A 22,121-nucleotide genomic window follows, 5' to 3' on the forward strand; every position below is an offset into this window, starting at 1 on the left:
TGAAAGGCAGTGGAGGAATAATCCTGATTTTACTTAAATGCCTTTGATCTTTCTGCATATCAGAAATTGTGTAATAGACTTGTCAACGTAAAATAGTCAGAATTTTAAATGCATTTATGTATTTTTAATAGCAATTTTCTGTATAAATAGCCTTTAAAAAACAGACCATACCAGTTTTCTTGGAGAGCTGGGAGTGCCATTATATGATACGATATCAGTCAATACCTGTTGCATTTACAACTTGTCTGAGTCCTATCATCAATTTCAGCCAGTGTATGGCTGTGGATTGACTGCATTGTATGAATGGAATGTTGGCATTTATAAACTGGGTAGTTCGAGCCCTGAATGCCGATTGGCTGACAGCCGTGGTATATCAGACCGTAAACCACAGGCACAACAAAACTTTTATTTTTACTGCTTTAATTACGTTGATAAACAGTTTATAATAGCAATAAGGCACCTCAGGGGTTTGTGGTATATGGCCAGTATACCACGGCTAAGGGCTGTGTTCAGGCACTCCACGTTACGACTAAGAGCAGCCCTTAGCCGTGGTATATTGGCCATATACCACAAACCCCTGAGGTGCCTTATTGCTTAAATAGACCCATTTGTTATTAGAATAGAACTTCACAACCAAGCCCGCCTGAGGGGAAAACAACCTGTGGTTACCTAGGTTACCATTGGCTCACAGCAAATAGTTGGCCTTTTTCAAAAACAATTTTATTTTTGTCTGCTTGTTTTAGTCAATTACAAAATTACATTTAAGCAAAGTACACATCTAAAGATGACTTTTCAACATTGCCTGCTCCTGAGTGTTCTCACTACTTAATATTGTAGGGCTTCCCTCAAGCCCCTTTCCATGACGATGCTAGCAGCCACATGACCTTATGTCATTACATAACAATTATCTTGCATGAAGACCTCATCACTGATGATTGAGTTTGTTTTTGAATGGTCTTTCTGCTCGCATTTTGATGTGTATTTTCTGTAATTGATGTAATTCAGGGCTCATCTGTAAAGAGCCCTTTGTCTCAGTATGACTCCCTGAAGAAATAAAGGTTACATAAATAGAGTGCTATCAACCAGAACATTAAGCTAGCCAAGACCAACAACACAAACAAAGGGACTATACAGCTACAAGTAGTGAGTGGTGTTACAAACAGACTACACTGAACAAGTTGCATGTCTTACCTGTGATGAAATGTTTTCCACACACAGATACGTGTAGCCTACCTGGACACTGGGTCCCCACATTTCCCACGCCGAATAGCCTGAAGCCTCAGGGCTCTATTTCCCTACGTGGGAGCATTACCAACCGTAGGTCGGGATTTCAGATTTGGTTACATGTTCAATGTACAACACAGCAGCTTTTCGGTCATAGGAAAAAATAAAAAATAAATTGCTCCTTTACACTGGGGGGGTAATTATTGGCAGTTAAATTATTCCATAAATGCTTAAAAAGTGGTCTAAATCTGGCTGACACAGTGCAGATACGTTATTGTATCTGCACTGTGTTTGTCAGCAGTGCAGTTAAATTCTATTTTCATAATATCTTATCATAGTCCTGTCAAACCATGGTTGACCAACTCCCTGACCAAAATGTCTGACATTTACATCATAAGAACATTCATGTCCATCCTAGAACAAATTCTATGATAGAAATTGAGTCCCTTCTTCTACATCATTATCATCGGTCATTTTAGGAATACTTTTTAAACATCTGGCATAGAGGCTCCACAGTGCAACATGTTAGCCTCTCAGTCCAAACATGACAGATTATCCATTCATACTAGCCTGTGGCCCCATCCAACAACACATGTCAACATTGGAGGAGAAGGAAGAACCCATCCATAACTGGACAAAAGGAAAAAACAAAAACATTGAGAAAAATTTATTTTGAAGACCAGCATATCAAATATAAACATAACTTAATCATGATTACTCCTTCAGGCCATTTCAAACCAGGTGTGCAAGGTGTGTTCTGGCATAGCTGACCATCACACATTGGTGATCGTCTTTCGGCTTTTGGTGACAACGTTCCAAATTTAAAATAGAAGAAGCGGGGAGAGAACCTGACTTTCCATACGATTTGATTGCATAGATTTTCCTAAGATGGTGTCCTGATTTTTGAAGTGCTGACCTCAATCACAGAGGTTTTAAAGTTCAGAGATGATCAGAGTCCCTTTTTCCACCTCTGTACAGACTTGGGATCCCACATTGAGTTAGTAAACATCTGGAGAGAGGGGAGAAAATAAGATGGGTGAATGTCAGCCAATATGAAACAGAGGCTTACAGGTTATGAGTATCATTTTTCTTTAGGCAGTGCTATTAGTGTACTGTGGAACTCCAGTGCATTTTACTGAACCAGCAAGCAATATCTGTGCATACAAAATGAAGCCTATATAATTGCGCTAATATGCAAGACCATTCAGATGTGCATGATTGGTGGGATTCATTATGTTTCATGGTATAAATACCCGCAGGTTCATTACAACAAATTCTTTACGGTGGTCTCCACTGGGGCAGTCGACAACCCCATTAAATCACCCCTCTTATGCAGCAACCACTGCAGCACCTGAGGTTCCTCAAGGAAAAGGGCCCCTTCGTTAACCCTGCGCTCAGCAGCTGACAAGGACAGGCTAAATGCCAGCCATTATTGATTGCTCTTAAGCTCGGGCGGCGCTGGCCGACTTCACCTCCCATTCTAAGTCATGTGCAGGCTTGTTGAGGAGGATGCACGCTGCCATGAACCAGGGTCACGGTCCTTAGGGCAAGCAACAGAAAATGCTTTCAAATGTTTTTCAACAAAAAACGTGTTTCTCATTGAACAAGTTCAACCAGTTCCAGTGAGTCTTCTTCCGTTTAGTGCCTAATGAACACGAGCCAGCTAAAAGGTCCTGTCCAGACTCTGTGTGGGAGACACCTACTCTGAGCACAGGGCCATTTAAAGACTGCTGAAACAACCTCCCCCATGCCACTAGCATGCTTCCCATACCGCGACTCAAACATGCAAGATTGCATAACTACGAAGACTCTTGCGACCTTTTGCCATTTTAGGCAGCCAATTGAACCCCCCCCCCCTTTTTTTTTTACACTAAGTGTCAAATTGAATCAAACAAATCCAAAGTCTAATGTTTTAAATTGGCTAACCTATTGTTGGTTTGATTGTTGTTGGTCTGGAAAAAGGGGTGCACAGTTTGCTAGTGCCCGTGCCTGCAGCAGGAAGCAAGGCAAACATCACATGAACAAGAGGTGCTGCAGGGTGAAACTGAGCCACATTGTAATTCTTCAACCATTCCACTGGTTTGGTAGCACTGAACAATGTGTAGCTTTTACACAGAAAGCACTTAACTTGTACTCTATTAAAGATTGATGATGATGATTTATGCAAGTAGGCCTAAGAATGCAGATGCCAACGTTTATGTGGATATTGATTCCTCGATTACACTGCCGAATAACGGGGCTGCAAGCAACAGGTCGACCGCTAGATTTTACACCATAGAATCACTTTCTAATAAACCAGTAAGTTCCCGTCTCATTTAAGCTTCTCTTTAGATACTCAACTAACTGGAATTTTTCATGCTCCTGCATTTGAAAAGGCTGAAAAGCCTCAGTCCACCCACCACTGCCAGACAAGTTCAGTAATTATATGACAAGGCGTGACAGAGAACATTTCACCCTTATGGTGTCAGTATGCTTCAGTTCGGCTGGCGGCTACCCGAATGAGTGTGGTCGCATACTCACTTAAAAGGACATTCTCTTGAAAAACGAGAAGAAAGCAGAAATAGTACTGTCCGTCCATTCTGAGATGCCGCAGCAAGTGTACACATTCTTAAAGAAATAATTCAAGAAATCTGTCATTCATTTTGATGTTTTTGCCAAGGAGATCTTACAGTGCCTTGCGAAAGTATTCGGCCCCCTTGAACTTTGCGACCTTTTGCCACATTTCAGGCTTCAAACATAAAGATATAAAACTGTATTTTTTTTGTGAAGAATCAACAACAAGTGGGATACAATCATGAAGTGGAACAACATTTATTGGATATTTCAAACTTTTTTAACAAATCAAAAACTGAAAAGTTGGGCGTGCAAAATTATTCAGCCCCTTTACTTTCAGTGCAGCAAACTCTCTCCAGAAGTTCAGTGAGGATCTCTGAATGATCCAATGTTGACCTAAATGACTAATGATGATAAATACAATCCACCTGTGTGTAATCAAGTCTCCGTATAAATGCACCTGCACTGTGATAGTCTCAGAGGTCCGTTAAAAGCGCAGAGAGCATCATGAAGAACAAGGAACACACCAGGCAGGTCCGAGATACTGTTGTGAAGAAGTTTAAAGCCGGATTTGGATACAAAAAGATTTCCCAAGCTTTAAACATCCCAAGGAGCACTGTGCAAGCGATAATATTGAAATGGAAGGAGTATCAGACCACTGCAAATCTACCAAGACCTGGCTGTCCCTCTATACTTTCAGCTCATACAAGGAGAAGACTGATCAGAGATGCAGCCAAGAGGCCCATGATCACTCTGGATGAACTGCAGAGATCTACAGCTGAGATAGGAGACTCTGTCCATAGGACAACAATCAGTCGTCTATTGCACAAATCTGGCCTTTATGGAAGAGTGGCAAGAAGAAAGCCATTTCTTAAAGATATCCATAAAAAGTGTTGTTTAAAGTTTGCCACAAGCCACCTGGGAGACACACCAAACATGTGGAAGAAGGTGCTCTGGTCAGATGAAACCAAAATTGAACTTTTTGGCAACAATGCAAAACGTTATGTTTGGCGTAAAAGCAACACAAGCTCATCACCCTGAACACACTATCCCCACTGTCAAACATGGTGGTGGCAGCATCATGGTTTGGGCCTGCTTTTCTTCAGCAGGGACAGGGAAGATGGTTAAAATTGATGGGAAGACGGATGGAGCCAAATACAGGACCATTCTGGAAGAAAACCTGATGGAGTCTGCAAAAGACCTGAGACTGGGACGGAGATTTGTCTTCCAACAAGACAATGATCCAAAACATAAAGCAACATCTACAATGGAATGGTTCAAAAATAAACATATCCAGGTGTTAGAATGGCCAAGTCAAAGTCCAGACCTGAATCCAATCGAGAATCTGTGGAAAGAACTGAAAACTGCTGTTCACAAATGCTCTCCATCCAACCTCACTGAGCTCGAGCTGTTTTGCTAGGAGGAATGGGAAAAAATGTCAGTCTCTCGATGTGCAAAACTGATAGAGACATACCCCAAGCGACTTACAGCTGTAATTGCAGCAAAAGGTGGCGCTACAAAGTATTAACTTAAGGGGGCTGAATAATTTTGCACGCCCAATTTTTCAGTTTTTGATTTGTTAAAAAAGTTTGAAATATCCAATAAATGTCGTTCCACTTCATGATTGTGTCCCACTTGTTGTTGATTCTTCACAAAAAAAATTACAGTTTTATATCTTTATGTTTGAAGCCTGAAATGTGGCAAAAGGTCGCAAAGTTCAAGGGGGCCGAATACTTTCGCAAGGCACTGTAGTTGGATGTAAAATTACACAACTAAGATGTTTGGTGCAGTATTTCTAGATGAAAAAAGAAATGTGCATGAAAACGAGTCGTCTCCCGTTGAATGACCAAGACTTTACGGAAGAATCCCTACTGTTAACCAACCACTGACGAAGGGGCGTAGACTTCGGTTAGCATCAAGAAAAAATGTGCCCCAAACAACCGAAAAAACCCTTACTGAAGTCCAAAACAAACAAAATCGTCGCAAAATGTCAATATATGCACAAACTCTTTCGAACCGTTTCAACTGGGATGCAGATGCCTTTACCCTCTCCAGAGAAAGGGAGAGGGGGATGGAGAGAGAAAGGCAGGCAGGCCTCGTTCAGCATAGCAATTAAAACCAGCAGAGGAGTCTGGTCCTCACCAAAACCGGTTATAACTAGCTCTGTACAAACCACAACCGCACCATAGAAAAACATTAAATAGAGCTTAAGGAACGGAAAGCACAACAGAGAAACTGACAAACTTATGCAATGCCCAAACTGACACTGAGGTTAGCTGTGCCTGTGTGTTTGATTTCAGGTTTGGGAGGAATTCACCTCAAGTAATTCACCCATCTTAAGTGATTAAATATTAGTGTGAGTTAAGGATTTGTGGGAAAGTAGTGGTGGTTTATGGCTTTGGTTGGGGTTGGCAAAGTGTGTGGATCTTTGAGACTCTCAGTAAAGCTACCGCAGTGACGCTTATCTAAAACGTTCATAGTGGAAAACATCCTTGAGAGCAAGCTCAACTGCTTTTCGCGACAACAACTGATCATGCAGCTCTCATCCATCAATTAGAGTTTAAAAGGCTCCAACCACAATCAGAAGAACAATGCTGAAAGACAGAGCATCAGAAATAAGTGTTTGACAAAATAAAGTGATTTAAACCAAACATGGCACCAAAGAGCACTGACACGGTTGAGACTCACTACTCTATGCCTACGCAGGACCCTAGCACTGCCATAGCACTGGCGACCAGACACAACCCTAGCACTGCCATAGCACTGGCGACCAGACAGAACCCTAGCACTGCCATAGCACTGGCGACCAGACACAACCCTAGCACTGCCATAGCACTGGCGACCAGACAGAACCCTAGCACTGGCGACCAGACAGAACCCTAGCACTGGCGACCAGACAGAACCCTAGCACTGGCGACCAGACAGAACCCTAGCACTGGCGACCAGACAGAACCCTAGCACTGCCATAGCACTGGCGACCAGACAGAACCCTAGCACTGCCATAGCACTGGCGACCAGACAGAACCCTAGCACTGCCATAGCACTGGCGACCAGACAGAACCCTAGCACTGCCATAGCACTGGCGACCAGACAGAACCCTAGCACTGCCATAGCACTGGCGACCAGACAGTGATATAGACAGAGTCTAAGGCAGGGTGAGACGAGACCCTGAGGGGTGCGTACAAAAGCAGATCCATTAGATTCAATTACATCACCAGCCAACCGTGCTGTTTGACTGGGGGCAGAGGAGCAGAAAGGCGAAGGCCCTCCAGTTATGACAGGGACCCAGCAGAAGGGGTGGGGGGTGGGGGTGTATAGCCAAAGAACAATGCCGAGGTGTGGATGTGCACAAAAAATATATATATATAAAAAAACAAAAAACAAACATACTTCCTAGTATTACTTGCACAACCAGGTATTGCTTTCATGGAAACCTGACTTTCCATACGACTTGTGAAGCTCACAACAAATGTATATTTGGGTTGTTAACCCAAGTTTCAGGCAGGCTTCTTTGAAAGCCCTTTCATTACAAGGGTCTTTTATCATTTTTTACAACCCCTATTACTCAGTTAAACACACCCCGTTACATAAGTAATCCAAAATGCTCTCCTTCAACACCTACCCTTTTCTCCCCCAAAATCCAATATAAAGAAAAAGTGCCCTCCTGCTGGCATTTCTCAGTCAACTCTAATATTGTGTTTAGCTTTTGCTGACTTGTCATCCCCACCCTCCCACTCCCCGACCAGTTCCCCTGATTACAAGCCTCTATACATACAGTAAGACACGCCCACAGAACACATATAGTACATACTGTACCATACAGCCAAACCACTGCGTAAACACCATTTCCATAGAGACCATAGTAAAGAGAGTGTGAGTGAGTTTCAACACGTTATTCTGCTCGTGCGCCCTGGGCCAGTTTTGAACTAGACTCTGTATGGGACCCATACACCGTACATAAAAATACTTATGTAAAGTACTAGTCAGTGCTCCTTGTTGATGTCACAGACTTAGTTAAACACATTCATTAGACAAGCCTTTTACGTGACATGTTACTTTGCACCATGTGCAGTGCACTCTAAATCCCCCAGTTCATACAAAATCCTACTACAGTATTCACATCGTCAAAACATTATTTCAAAAGCTAAATGCACATTGGTCTGGTTTATCTGGGTACGGAGGCAGACAGACACAGGCTGGCAGAGACACAGAAGATAAAATGTTCCAAAAGTGAGCCTCAGTAAGCCCTCACCGAGAAGGAGCAGCAGCCTCATTGTCTACCAGTGGGAAAGGGGTGGAGGAGCAAGGGAGGGAGAGAGGGAGAATGGAGAGTGGAAAAGTGGAGGGCTCCTGAATCCTGCATCGGACTGGCAGCTGAAGTCTGTGCTGCTATCCAGAGGTGGGAGGCGCTAACACGGACCATAGGCTAACACTAACCATGGACCATAGGCTAACACTAACCATGGGCTAACACTAACCATGGACCATAGGCTAACACTAACCATGGACCATAGGCTAACACTAACCATGGACCATAGGCTAACACTAACCATGGACCATAGGCTAACACTAACCATGGACCATAGGCTAACACTAACCATGGACCATAGGCTAACACTAACCATGGACTGCTCTCAGAGTGCGCAAGTGTAGTGTGCGTGGAAGATGCCCACAGCAGTGGTTGGTGGAGTTGGTACTGGACTGAGATGATGATCTCACCTTAAATTCTGCATAATCCTCTTGCACCAACTTGAGCAGTGAAAGGATTAGTATTTAACACAGGATTAACCCCCCCCCCCCATAACCCTCCATTAACTCCCCATATTCACCCACTCTGGTTCAGAGCGACAGATTGGACAGTGCAGATGTAAAAGCACGGGGGCTAGGAAAAACTCTTTGCAAAAAGGCAGGAACCTAGGAAGAAATCTAGAGAAGAGCGAGGCTCTGAGGGGTGGCCAGTCCTCTTCTGGCTGTGCCTGATGGAGATACGAGTACATAGATCCTCATAGATGACCAGCAGGGTCAAATAATAAGCAGTGGTTATAGAGGGTGCAACAGGTGGTTCTAGAGGGTGCAACAAGTGGTTATAGAGGGTGCATCAGCACATCAGGAGTATAAGTCAGTTTGAGTGGGCGCAGATCAAGTATTTTAAAGAAAACAAAAAGGCTACTATTTGAACACTCGTGCCTTACGCCCAACCAAAGGCACTGGGAGTCATCCACTGAGAGATAACAAGTCTTAATAGTCTCTTAGAAAAACAAGGTGAGGACAATCCCGGCCCAAAGACTGACATGGCACAATGCCCTACAGGGAATTAATCAGCCTACCAGGGAATTCCCATATGTCATGATAAACAAAACAGGATTAAGGAAGGAACAAGGTAGAGTCTGCAGGGAAATGAGTTCAGGCCAACCCGTGGTGTTGAAAAAGTGAACATGGTTGGGGTGTGATGTGAGCGTACCTGACAGGTAAGGCAAAGGGAGTCTGTCACTCAACCCAGGAATAATAGGGCTTGTTTACAGATAACTGATACCATCTCTCACACAGAGGAGGAGGAAGGGTTTGGCTGGGCTGGGTTTGCCTTGGGAAAGGTGACGAGCCCAGCTGATCTGCTCATCTACAGGCATACAAAGTGCTAAACGAAAAGACCCCTGAGGCAATGATCTGTCAGAGTAGGACAGTGTTATGAAAGAATGAAAAGTGGGCCAGAGAGAGAAGTGGGAGGGGTGGAGTTTGGACTGGTACTGGCAACTATACAGGGTACATGTTGGTCCCTGGGCAAGTAGCATGGTTTTGATTAAAGCCAGAGAGCAAAAGAGAGAAAGAGGGTGAGGGATTGGCTGAATAAGGAGACAAACAACGAGTGGTAAGAGACTGAGCCTCCAGCATGCAGAGTTACCTCTCTGGACTTGAAAACGGCAGACAGAGCGTCAAGGCATTACCAGCCTAGTTGTCCCTCTACTACTGTTGATTGGCTGGCTGAACAGAGAAGGGAGGCCAAAGCCTCTACGGAGTCAAAAACAGTACCTCAGATTAAAGTCAATCTGGCAGTGAGGAGAATACATCATGTTTGCCCATGGTAGAAGTTCTCAGAAAGTGACTTTTTAGACTTGAACGCCAAAACATTCAGGAGATTGAGGTTCTCAAACTTAACCCATTTTGCATACCCTACCATGAGACATCCATGTCTTCATCATTGAAATAGATAAACGGTTGAGTTTGATATAAATTTGAAATCTTAAAACAGGGTTGTCAAACTGTTTAATTGAAGAACAATAATCTGATGCGTATCTGCTAAATTGCAAGGGTCTGAAGGGATAGGTCCATCCTATAAATTCCATTTCTATGATCAGAATGACACCCACCCTGAATTCAAGAGTATAGAGTGTCTCAACCAATGACGAGCACAACAAACACTTCAGATTATGTAAAATAGGGTCTAAACTACAACATTTGTGAAAATGAGACATACGACTTTACTCGTTTTAAGATCAATGACGTTAAACTTAATTTATTTCAAGAAATCATAGAATAGTTTGACAACCCTGTTTTTAAGCTTTCAAAGTATATAAAATTCTACGTTTATCCATTTCAGTGATGAAGACATGGATATGTCATGGTAGCGTGTGGTATGGAAAATGGGTCAACTTCGAGCACCTCTATGTTTTGGCATTCAGGTCCAAAAAGTTACTTGGGCAAACATTAGGACCTGGATGAGACCAGTATTGCAATACTCGTTAGTATCATGGCAAGGAAACAAAACAGAGTGAATTTAACTTCTTCAGGAAAACAGCCCTAATGTTGTAAATAAACATCAGTATGTTGTCATCCAGAGTCGCCTTTAATCGGGAGTGTGCTTCATGATTAATGACTCATGGTGTAACCATAACATACAGGCTCTCAAGTCCTTCTGTTCACCTGACCTAGAATTACTTAATCAAATACGGACCATATTATCTCCCAAGAATTATCTTCAGTTATCGTCACTGTGTATATACCTCCTCAAGCAGATACCACGACGGCCCTCAAGGAACTTCACTGGACTCTTTGTAAACTGGAAACCATATATCCTGAGGCAGCATTTATTGTAGCAGGAGATTTTAACAAAGCAAATTTGAGAACAAGGCTACCTAAATACTATCAGCATATTGATTGCAGCACGGGCAATACACTGGACCACTGCTACTCTAACTTCCACGAGGGATACACAGCCTTCCCTCGCCCTCCCATCGGCAAATCCGACCACTACTCCATCTCGCTCCTACCGTCCTATAGGCAGAACTCAAACAGGATGTACCCATGACTATAACCATTCAACGCTGGTCTGACCAATCGGAATCCTCGCTTCAAGATTTGTTTGATCACACGGACTGGGAAATGTTCCAGGCAGCTTCAGAGAATTGATGTATGCTGACTCAATGAGTGAGTTTATAAGGAAGTGCATTGGAGATGTTGTACCCACTGTGACTAATAAAACCTACCCAGACCAAAAACCACAGATGGCGGCATTTGCACAAAAATGAAAGTGCGAACCACCGCATTTAACCATGGAAAGAGGATTGGGAATATGGCCGAATATAAACAGTGTAGTTATTCCCTCCGCAAGGCAATCAAGCAAAATGTTGGTATAGGGACAAAGTGGAGTTGCAATTCAACAGCACAGACAAGAAACATATGTGGCAGGGTCTACAGGAAATCACAGATTACAAAAAGAAAACCAGCCATGTCACGGACACTGACGTATTGCTTCCAGACAAATTAAACACATTTGCCCGCTTTGAGGATAACAGTGCAACCGACACGGCCCGCTAACAAGGACCACGGGGACCCCCCTCTCCTTCTCCGTGGCCGACGTATATGCATGACAGTTAAACGAGCTAACCTTCGCAAGGCTGCCGACCAAAACGGCATCCCTAGCCGCGTCCTCAGAGCACTCGCAGACCAGCTGACTGGTGTGTTTTCAGACATATTCAAATCACTCCCTATCCCAGTCTGCTGTCCCCACATGCTTCAAGATGGCCACCTTTGTTCCTGTACCCAAGAAGACAAAGGTAACTGACCTAAATAACTAATGCCCCGTAGCACTGACTTCTGTCATCATAAAGTGCTTTGAGAGACTAGTCAAGGATCATATCACCTCCACCTTACCTGCTACCCTAGACCCACTTCAATTTGCATACCACCCCAACAGGTCCACAGACGATGCAATCGCCATCACACTGCCCTGTCCCATCGGGACAAGAGGAATACCTAATGTAAGAATGCTGTTCATTGACTACAGCTCAGAATTTAACACCATAGTACCATCTAAGCTCATCATTAAAAGCTGGAGGCCCTGGGTCTCAAACCCACCCTGTGCAATTGAGTCCTGGACTTTCTGAAGTGACGACCCTAGGTGGTGAAGGTAGGAAACAATACCTCAAAACTGGGGCCCCACAAGGGTGAGTGCTCAGCCCCCTCTTGTACTCCCTGTTCACCCATGACTGTGTGGCCAAGCACGCCTCCAACTCAATCATCTAGTAGGGTGCTGCGGAGGGTGGTGCGGTCTACACAACGCATCACCTGGGACAAACTACCTTCCCTCCAGGACACCTACACCACCTGATGTCACAGGAAGGCCAAAAAGATCAAGGATAACAACCACCCGAGCCACTGCCTGTTCACCTCGCTATCATCCAGAAGGCAAGGTCAGTACATGTGCATCAAAGCAGGGACCGAGAGACTGGAAAACAGCTTCTATCTCAAGGCCATCAGACTGCTAAACAGCAATCACTAACTCAGACAAGCTACTGCCTACATAGACTCACTCGTCACTTTGAACCACTTTAACCACTTAATGTTCACATATCTTACATTACTCATCTCATACGTACAGGGATTGGAGTCATTAAAACTTGTTTTACAACCACTCCACAAATGTCTTGTTAACAAACTATAGTTTCAGCAAGTCGGTTAGGACATCTACTTTGTGCATGACAAGTGATTTTTCCAACAATTGTTTACAGACAGATTATTTCACTGTATCACAATTCCAGTGGGTCAGAAGCTTAAATACACTAAGTTGATTGTGCCTTTAAACAGCGTGGGAAATTATGTCATGGCTTTTGAAGCTTCTGATTGACTCAAATTATGTAAATTAGCCTATTGGAGGTGTACCTGTGGATGTACTTCAAGGCCTACCGTCAAACTTAGTGCAGCTTTACTTGACATCATGGGAAAATCAAAATCAGCCAAGACCTCAGAAAAAAAATTGTAGACCTCCACAAGCCTGGTTCATCCTTGGGAGAAATGTCCAAACGCCTGAAGGTACCACGTTCATCTGTACAAACAACAGTATGCAGGTATAAACACAGCCATCATACCGCTCAGGACGGAGATGCGTTCTGTCTCCTAGAGATGAACGTACTTTGGTGAAAGGTGAAAATCAATCCCAGAACAACAGCAAAGGACCTTGTGTAGATGCTGGAGGAAACATGTACAAAAGTATTTATATCCACAGTAAAACGAGTCCGATATCGACATAACCTGAAAGGCAGCTCAGCAAGGAAGAAGCCACTGCTCCAAAACCGGCATTAAAAAAAGCCAGACTACGGTTTGCAACTGCACATGCAGACAAAGAACATACTTTTTGGAGAAATGTCCTCTGGTCTGATGAAACAAATATAGAACTGTTTGGCCATAATGACCATTGTTATGTTTGGAGTAAAAAGGGGGAGGCTTGCAAGCCGAGGCACACCGTCCCAACCGTGAAGCACGGGGGTGGAAGCATCATGTTGTGGGGGTGCTTTGCTGCAGGAGGGACTGGTGCACTTCACAAAATAGATGGCATCATGAGGACGGAAAATTAGGTGGATATATTGAAGCAACATCTCAAGACATCAATCCGGAAGTTAATTCTTGGTCGCAAATGGGTATTCCAAATGAACAATGACCACAAGGATACTTCCAAAGTTGTGGCAAAATGGCTTAAGGACAACAAAGTCAAGATATTGGAGTGGCCATCACAAACCCCTGACCTCAAATCCATAGAAAATTTCTGGGCAGAAGTGAAAGTGTGTGCGAGCAAGGAGGCCTAAAAACCTGACTCAGTTGCACCAGCCCTGTCTGGAGGAATTGGCCAAACTTCACCCAACTTACTGTGGAAAGCTTGTGGAAGGCTACCCAAAATGTTTGACCCAAGTTAAACAATTTAGAAGGTAATGCTACCAAATACTAATTGAGTGTATGTGAACTTCCGACCCACTGGGAATGTGATGAAAGAAATAAAAGCTGAAATCATTCTCTATTATTCTGACATTTCACATTCTTAAAATAAAGTGGTGATCCTAACTGAACTAAAAGAGGGAATTTGTACTAGGATTAAATGTCAGGAATTGTGAAAAACTGAGTTTAAATGTAGTTGGCTAAGGTGTATGTAAACTTCCGACTTCAACTGTATATACTGTACCTTATACCATCTATTGCACCTTGCCTATGCCGCTCGGCCATCGCTCATCCATATATTTATATGTACATATTCTTATTGCATCCCTTTAGATTTTTGTGGATTAGGTAGTTGTTGGGTAATTAGATTACTTGTTAGATATTTCTGCACTGTCGGAACTAGAAGCACAAGCATTTCGCCGCACTCTCATTAACATCTGCATGTGACCAATACAATTTGATTAGATTTGGGCATTCATTTTCCAGGCTATAGCACACGTTTTACATACAGCAGTTTTTAAAAGGTCCAAAGACTTGGGTCTCCGTCGTGGTTTCATATTTGCCATGGGAAAAAAAATTGTGATCGTCACAGCCCTAGAAAACATGTATGAAAGGTCTTGTTCAAATCAAAAGGGGTCCAGTCAGAAAGTGATTGAAATCTTATGGAACAACCCACATGTGGTGTCCTCACCATGTGAGGAAAACCTACCTGGTAAAAAAGCAGACTGGCCATGGTTTGGAAAGGGGAATGGGAGGGGAGCGGTGTCACGCAGCACACGTGACTAGGTTCACCAGCACCTCCAGTTGGAAGGCGTCGGGCCGGTCCAGGGGGTTGACCGCAAGCATGTCCTGCAGAAGCTTCTTCACCCCCTCAGACATGGTGCTGCGTGTCTTCTGCGGAATGTGGAGCACCATCTTGGGGTTCCCCAGGAGCGCCTCACCCACTGGCACAATCTCAGTGCCCCGACGCACGTAGGTGCCCAACAGCTCGCGCTTGGACTCGGCGTCGATGAAGGTGATCCGCTCCAGCATGGCCCAGATGATGATTCCCAGGGCAAAGATGTCAGCCTTGGCCGTGTAGTGGCCCTCCCACACCTCGGGCGCCATGAAAAAGTCTGAGCCACATGTTGACGACAACCAGAACTTGTTCACGTTGTTTCTGTCGCCACCAGCTTTGGGGTGCTCATTGCCGTCTTTGCCCAAGCCTGCGCAAACCTTGCTGAGGCCGAAGTCAGCCACTTTGAGGACAGGCAACCCTGACTTCTGGGAGATGAGGATGTTGTCGGGCTTGAGGTCGCGGTGCACAATGTTGTTCTGGTGCAGGAAGGCCACGGCACTGGTCAGCTGGCGCATGAAGCTCTTGTTGGTGAGCGGATCGGGCCGTCGCGAAAGGATGTACTGGTTCAGGTCCCCGCCTTCGCAGAACTCCATGATGAACCATAGGTAGCACGGCTCCTCCGGGTAGCCCAGAATTCGCTCACCTAGGGAAAGAGACAGACAAAACAACATTTAAGAGTGGCAAAACCAATGGAACCTCGCCAATCTTAAAGGCTGTCATCTTGGCTGCAGACTAAATCTGGATGTTTTAAAGACAATTTCCTGCAATTCTACACATTTTGCCATGACTTGTCATCCGAGTGCCTCAAACATTATAAAATCAATGGAGGCTCCATAAAATTTAAGTACATATTTTGGACAGTCGGCAATGACTTAGCACCGGCGGCCTGCCGCTGCTAAAAGAATATATGGGAAACACTGCCCCCCTTTCCACATGTGCAGTGATGGCTATGAAAACAAGCAGGACTTGTTTCTCAAATAAACCGTTGTCATCATAGTAGTTGAACACGTTTGCAGAGCACACAAATTGACACTTGTGAGAAAAAAAGTTGGTTTATTTCATTCCATTTACTAGTTGTCAATTATTTAATTATCTTTTTTTTGGAGCGCTCCTGTCAATCTTGAGGAAGAACACACCTGGTTACGCATCTAGAAGTATGCCTAGTCTACCAGGCCTTCGGGCAAATGTAGGTCTATAAGTGTGTCCATTTGGGGATCTGATAAGACAATCAGAAATCGCAGGGGAAACTAGCGCCGCAGAATATTTTATACAAACTTGTAAGTTTTGCTAGCACGAGCGTCGGGTCAGACCAAGTTAATGCAATAGTTGATACAATGTTTCAAGTTCCTTGCAGACAGGCCATGCATAGCCAATGTGATTTATAGGATATTTATTTTCCTCAGGATATTTTCTACCTGCAGGCTGCAATGTTTGTTGGCTTTATGTAGGCTATTTTTACATATTAGCAATAGAAGTAACTTCTAGATTTGTATAATTTTCATTTCAAATGTTGATTAACCACATGACATTGATTTTGAGATATGAAGACTAATGTAAGTGAAATTAAGCTGTTCCACAAAAATATGCATATGAAAATCATAACTGGCACGCAGATCAGTAGAAATGGTAGGATAACTTGGCACTAAATTAAAAAGTTGCTGGTGTAGCCTATTACCTGCAACTCAGCAGCAGAGAGCAACCGAAACAGAGCGGGGGGGGGGGGGGACAGGTTATCTTCTTCTGGTTAGGCTATATTGATCTCTCGGCTCCTTCTTTAGTAATTTGTGTGTCTTCATTTTTATTGGCAGGTCTTAATGCAGAAGACAAGTTCAGTAGTATTCAGACCCCTTTCTGTTACATTTTAGAATAAGGCTGTAATGTATTAAATATCTTTTTTTCCAGTGGTGGAAAAAGTACTTAATTGTCATACTTCAGAAAAAGTAAAGATACCTTAATAGAAAATGACTCAAGTAAAAGCCATCCAGTAAAATACTACTTGAGTAAAAGTCTAAAAGCATTTCATTTAAAAATATACTTAAGTGTCAAAAGTAAATGGAATTTCTAAAATGTATTTAAGTATTAAAGGTAAAAGTGCAAATCATTTCAACTTCCTTATTAAGCAAACCAGACAGCACATTATAATTTTTTTTTTGACAGATAGCCAGGGGCACAGTAACACTCAGACATAACTTACGAACTAAGCATGTGCGTTTAGTGAGTCTGCCCAATCAGAGGCAGTAGGGATGACCTCTTGATAAGTGTGTGAATTGGACCATTTTCCTGTCAAAATGTAACGATTACTTTTGGGTATCAGGGAAAATGTATGGAGTAAAAAGTACATTATTTTCTTTAGGACTATTGTGATGTAAAAGTTGCCAAAAATACAAATAACCTGACCATATGAAGATCATCAAATGTAAGGGATTCATTTGATCTCTCTTTCTGAGTTTTGTAACGCTTCTGCTTGGCTGGTTACTGTTTGTAATAATTTGTCAACGGGCTATGTTCTGGGCTAGGTATGTTCTGGGCTAGGTATGTTCTGGGCTAGGTATGCTTTCGCCGAAAAGCATTTTAGAAATCTGACACCGTGGTTGGATTAACAAGAAGTTCATCTTTAAACCTATGTAAAATATGTTTTGTTTTCTGAATTTTTATAATGAGAATTTCTGTATTTGAATTTGGCGCTCTGCAATCTCACTGGATGTTGGCCAGATGGGATGCTAGCGTCCCACATACCCTAGAGGGGTTAACTTGTCTAGGCAAGTGGTTCCCAAATTAGGTGTCGGCAGGGGGTCGTGCCCACCCAGTATTTTTTTTTAATTACTCTTGAAAGTTGTAATAGTAGAATGCACAAGGTGCAATTAAGAAATTGGGTAGTGAATCATCAGTTCCTCTTGTCATGTTAGTCATTACATATCTTAGAGCTATTTATAAACTAGATGTTATTTTCTCTCTCACTCAAATATCACATGAATACAATGGCATTGCAAAATGTATAGAATTGCAATAAAATGTGCATTAAAAAAAACGCTAAATATTCTTTGCACACCATGATAAAATCTGTAGAATTTAAGACAGTGCTGAAGTGTTAGCTGAGCATTATTGTCCAACAAACTTTCACAGATAAAAAAAAGAAACATAACCTTTTTCAGGACCCTGTCTTTCAACGATATTTGGATTTTTACAGATTAACTTCAGATCTTCATTGTAAAGGGTTTAAACACTGTTTCCCATGCTTGTTCAATGAACCATAAAAAATAATGAACATGGACCTGTGGAACGGCCATTAAGACACTAACTGCTTACAGACGGTAGGCAATTAAGGTCACAGTTTTGAAAACTGAAGAGGCTTTTTTCTACTGACTCTAAAAACACCAAAATAAATATACCCTGGGTCACTTCTCATCTGCGTGAACGTGCCTTAGGCATGCTGCACGGAGGCATGAGGACTGCAGATGTGGCCAGAGCAATAAATTGCAAAGTCTGTACTGTGAGACGCCTAAGACAGAGCTACAGGGACACAGGACAGAGAGCTGATCGTCCTTGCAGTGGCAGACCACATGTAACAACACCTGCACAGGATCGGTACATCTTAACATCACACCTGTGGGACAGGTACAGGACGGCAACAACATCAGCCCGAGTTACACCAGGAACGCACAATCCCTCCATCAGTGCTCAGACTGTTCGCAATAGGCTGAGAGAGGCTGGACTGACTGCTTGTAGGCCTGTTGTAAGGCAGGTCCTCACCAGACATTACCGCCAACAACGTCGCCTATGGGCACAAACCCACTGTCGCTGGACCAGACGGGACTGGCAAAAAGTGATCTTCACTGAAGAGTCGTGGTTTTATCTCACCAGGGGAGATGGTCGGATTCACGTTTATTGTCGAAGGAATGAGCGTTACGCCGAGGCCTGTACTCTGGAGCAGGATCGATTTGGAGGTGGAAGGTCCGTCATGGTCTGGGGTGGTGTGTCACAGCATCATCGGACTGAGCTCATTGTCATTGCAGGCAATCTCAACGCTGTGCATTGCAGGGAAGACACCCTCCTCCCCCATGTGGTACCCTTCCTGCAGGCACATCCTGACATGACCCTCCAGAATGACAATGCCACCAGCCATACTGCTCGTTCTGTGCGTGATATCCTGCAAGACAGGAATGTCAGTGTTCTGCCATGGCCAGCGAAAAGCCCAGATCTCAATCCCATTGAGCACGTCTCAGACCTGTTGGATTGGAGGGTGAGGGCTAGGGCCATTCCCCACAGAAATGTCCGGGAACTCGCAGGTGCCTTGGTGGAAGAGTGGGATAATATCTCACAGCAAGAACTGGCAAATCTGGTGCAGCCCATGAGGAGGACATGCACTACAGTATGTAATGCAGCTGGTGGCCACACCAGATACTGACTGTTACTTTTGATTTTGATCCCCCATTTGTTCAGGGACACATTATTCCATTTCTGTGGATCTTGTTCAGTTTATGTCTCAGTTGTTGAATCTTATTATGTTCATACTAATATTTCCATTTGTTAAGTTTGCTGAAAATAAACGCTGTTGACAGTGAGAGGACGTTTCTTTTTTGCTGAGTTTAGGATGATCACCATACAGTATATTCATTCTAGGCTTCAAAACACCATGCTTTCAAAGCTGTGCAGAAAGTGACAAATATTATGATTAAATGTTAATCAAAATGTTGACTATATAGACTAGAGAAGCTCCTTTTGTTTTTTTTAAATGATGCATATTGGCTAAAATGAAGTCAAGATTAATATTTAATTTGTTGACAAAAGAAATGGCCTGAAATGACACTTACATAACTTACTATAAAAAGACAGTACTGAGGCTAGGCTCTGAACAGCGAGCCTAGAGATTAAAAGCAAGATTCAGCAGTATCTGTGGGTCTCAAAACAAAACAACAATCTAATCCTAATTAATATTGGCATATTTCACACTTAGCTCAAATAAGCTTGACAAGGGAAAAAATGTCAAGTGACGTACATTTCATACTAATAGAAAATATAATAAATAATAGCTTGGGTTAATACCATCAATTGTAAAGAATATTGATTGTTTGATTCAGTCATGTTTGCAAATTTGCAGCCAACCAGGAAAGGGTTTACTGATGGCCAACTATAACACTGTTCTCAAATCCCAGTAGGGCTGTTCCCTCAAGCTGGGAATAGCACACTGTGCCTATAGCGCATTATGGCAGTTAACCTATAAGTGGCACATGGGCATTTTGAAATCTTGTTCCTAAAAACAAATGTATGAGACTGAGCAACAAAGCATTATGACTGTACATTGTGCCTCCTCCCAGACATTTACACTGCCCCCACCCCCAATTAACATGTATCATTGCCACAGCTGTTCATGTGTATATATTATTTCCATTGGCAATGTGTGAAAAAACAATAACAGAGCTCATAGTGCAAGAATTTCACTGTACCCTATCATTACGTCTGCAACCCTGTACACGTGACTATTAAAACTATTCTAATAACTGCCCATATATTTTTTTTGCCATTCACAGTTACCAAATAGAAACAATAGGTAACATAACATGTTACACAATGCTACATTCGGTCAAAACATTTTTTTTTAAGTGTAGGTTTATTTCGCGTATCTACCTCGTTTGTATGTGCTGATCAGCAACTTGGAAAAATGTGCCTCCTTTTTGCAAACAATGGGTCAAATACTGAGTTAGTAGCAAAGTTAATAAGGAAACATTTTGTTTTGATTGGCCTGCTCTGTACTGATAACAGCGAGCTAATTTAGCAAGCCATTTTACCGTTTCAATCTTGGTAGTTATAGTAGCTACTAAAGAGTGACAACAAGAACCAATCAGGCAGTGGATTTCATCGAGGTAAAAATTTGCTAAAAGGTACCTTTTAGTGAAGTCTCCACCAACCGCAGGTATTGTTTTGACCTTTTATTTCCATGACTCATTTTCTGGGCCATTCCATTCCTTTGTAGCACACATTCCTCGAGCTGCACCACATTCTCGTGCTTCTTCTCCAGGCTTGCCAAAGCCCAGAATTCTGACAGAGCGAGTTCCACATTTTCAGGAGCGTTACACTGGAGTTTTTTAACCGCTACCCTTGCCCCTGTCCTCCGTGCAATTGCCTCGAACACTACCCCATAGCTGCCCCTTCCGACCTCTCGCAACAGACTGTAACGTGGTGCCATAACCATGGCATGCTCCTCGAGGTTCTCGTTCTTACTAAAGTTCATAGAGAAACAGTGCTCCTCCATGGGGACATCGATGTCCACGTTGTTGTTCTCTACCGCTAGCGACCTCAGGACTTTGCACACCTCTCGTTTCATCTCCCGCTTCGTCATGTTGGCGGTAGCGTTCTGTGCTTCAACCAGCCTTTTGTAAGCCCTCAGACTTCTTGGGGTTCTTATTTTTCGCCTCCTCCCGTTGCATATATCCATAACTTATTTTTTGTCGAAAATATGTGTATTTTTCATTACTTGAGTTAAACTAATGACAATCAAACTTATGACGCTTAATTGTTATAGATGAACGTCAGATAACCCTCCCTTTCTTCAAATACTGTAAATCTGTTTAGCTGGCTAATGACGCCATGATGCCGCTCTAAAAGAAATGTGATTCATTAACACCTGTCTGTATAGCCTCCAATGTATAAAAGGAGATGGGAGGGAGTGGCTTGCTCCGATTGGTCCATCTGACAGATTAAGCAGGTAAAATGACCCTGACTAAATTACAATTCTCCGCTGTTACTCAACATTTAACGTAAACAATGATCATTTCGCCATTATATCACACTTTAAGAATAACTTTTAAAGTCAAATGTGTCATGTAATAATAACATACACATACAATAACATTAGTAATACACATTGAAGTTAGCGCGGTCCCATTGATATGCAAATGAGGGAGGAACTTTAGAGGACGTCCGTATATTCCGACAATAAAACTGATTTTATATTCAAATTGTAAGTTTAAAAATACGTTGTCATAAAATCATAGTGCTAATTGCATTTATCTTGTGTATTCTTTCTCGCCATCCCATTGCCTTGCTATGTTGTTGTCTTTAGGTCTCTCTTGTCGTGATGTGTGCCCAGCCCCCCTCCCCGCAGGAGGTCTTTTGCCTTTTGGTAGGCCTCATTGTAAATGAGAATTTGTTCTTAACTGACTTGCCTAGTTAAATAAAGGTTAAGTAAATAAATACAAATTGTGCTCATTGTAAACATGGTTTATCCAGTAGAGCATGTACTTTCAAGTGTGCTCAAGCCTGGTACTGAGTGCATCTGTACAAAGCATGTGATTGGACTGGGAGG

At 42.9% G+C, this 22,121-nt stretch overlaps 1 protein-coding gene across 2 annotated transcripts; it reads right to left on the reverse strand.

Moving 5' to 3' along the window:
* Positions 1–1,876: 1,876 nt before the first annotated feature.
* On the reverse strand, positions 1,877–21,443 carry LOC110491858 (serine/threonine-protein kinase 35). 2 transcript variants are annotated; one of them, XM_021565672.2, is made up of 3 exons: positions 20,702–21,442; positions 14,690–15,461; positions 1,877–2,233 (listed from the first exon to the last, which is right to left on the reverse strand). In XM_021565672.2, the coding sequence occupies exons 1-2, from the start codon at positions 21,249–21,251 to the stop codon at positions 14,746–14,748; spliced, it is 1,266 nt and encodes a 421-aa protein (XP_021421347.1). In that variant the 5' UTR covers positions 21,252–21,442; the 3' UTR covers positions 1,877–2,233; positions 14,690–14,745. The 2 variants fall into 2 exon arrangements, with proteins under 2 accessions (XP_021421347.1, XP_036802649.1); XM_036946754.1 differs by lacking the exon at positions 1,877–2,233 and adding an exon at positions 13,041–13,096 and having other exon boundaries at positions 20,702–21,443.
* Positions 21,444–22,121: the final 678 nt, after the last annotated feature.

Source organism: Oncorhynchus mykiss, chromosome 16 (genome assembly GCF_013265735.2).
Source record: "Oncorhynchus mykiss isolate Arlee chromosome 16, USDA_OmykA_1.1, whole genome shotgun sequence".
NCBI classification, from domain to species: domain Eukaryota; kingdom Metazoa; phylum Chordata; class Actinopteri; order Salmoniformes; family Salmonidae; genus Oncorhynchus; species Oncorhynchus mykiss.

Coding starts and splice junctions, on each gene's coding strand:
- LOC110491858 (XM_021565672.2), bottom strand. CDS start 21,251: ATGGATATATGCAACGGGAGGAGGCGAAAAATAAGAACCCCAAGAAGT. Junction 15,462..20,701: donor GGTGGAGACTTCACTAAAAG/GTACCTTTTAGC, acceptor CTCTTTCCCTAG/GTGAGCGAATTCTGGGCTAC.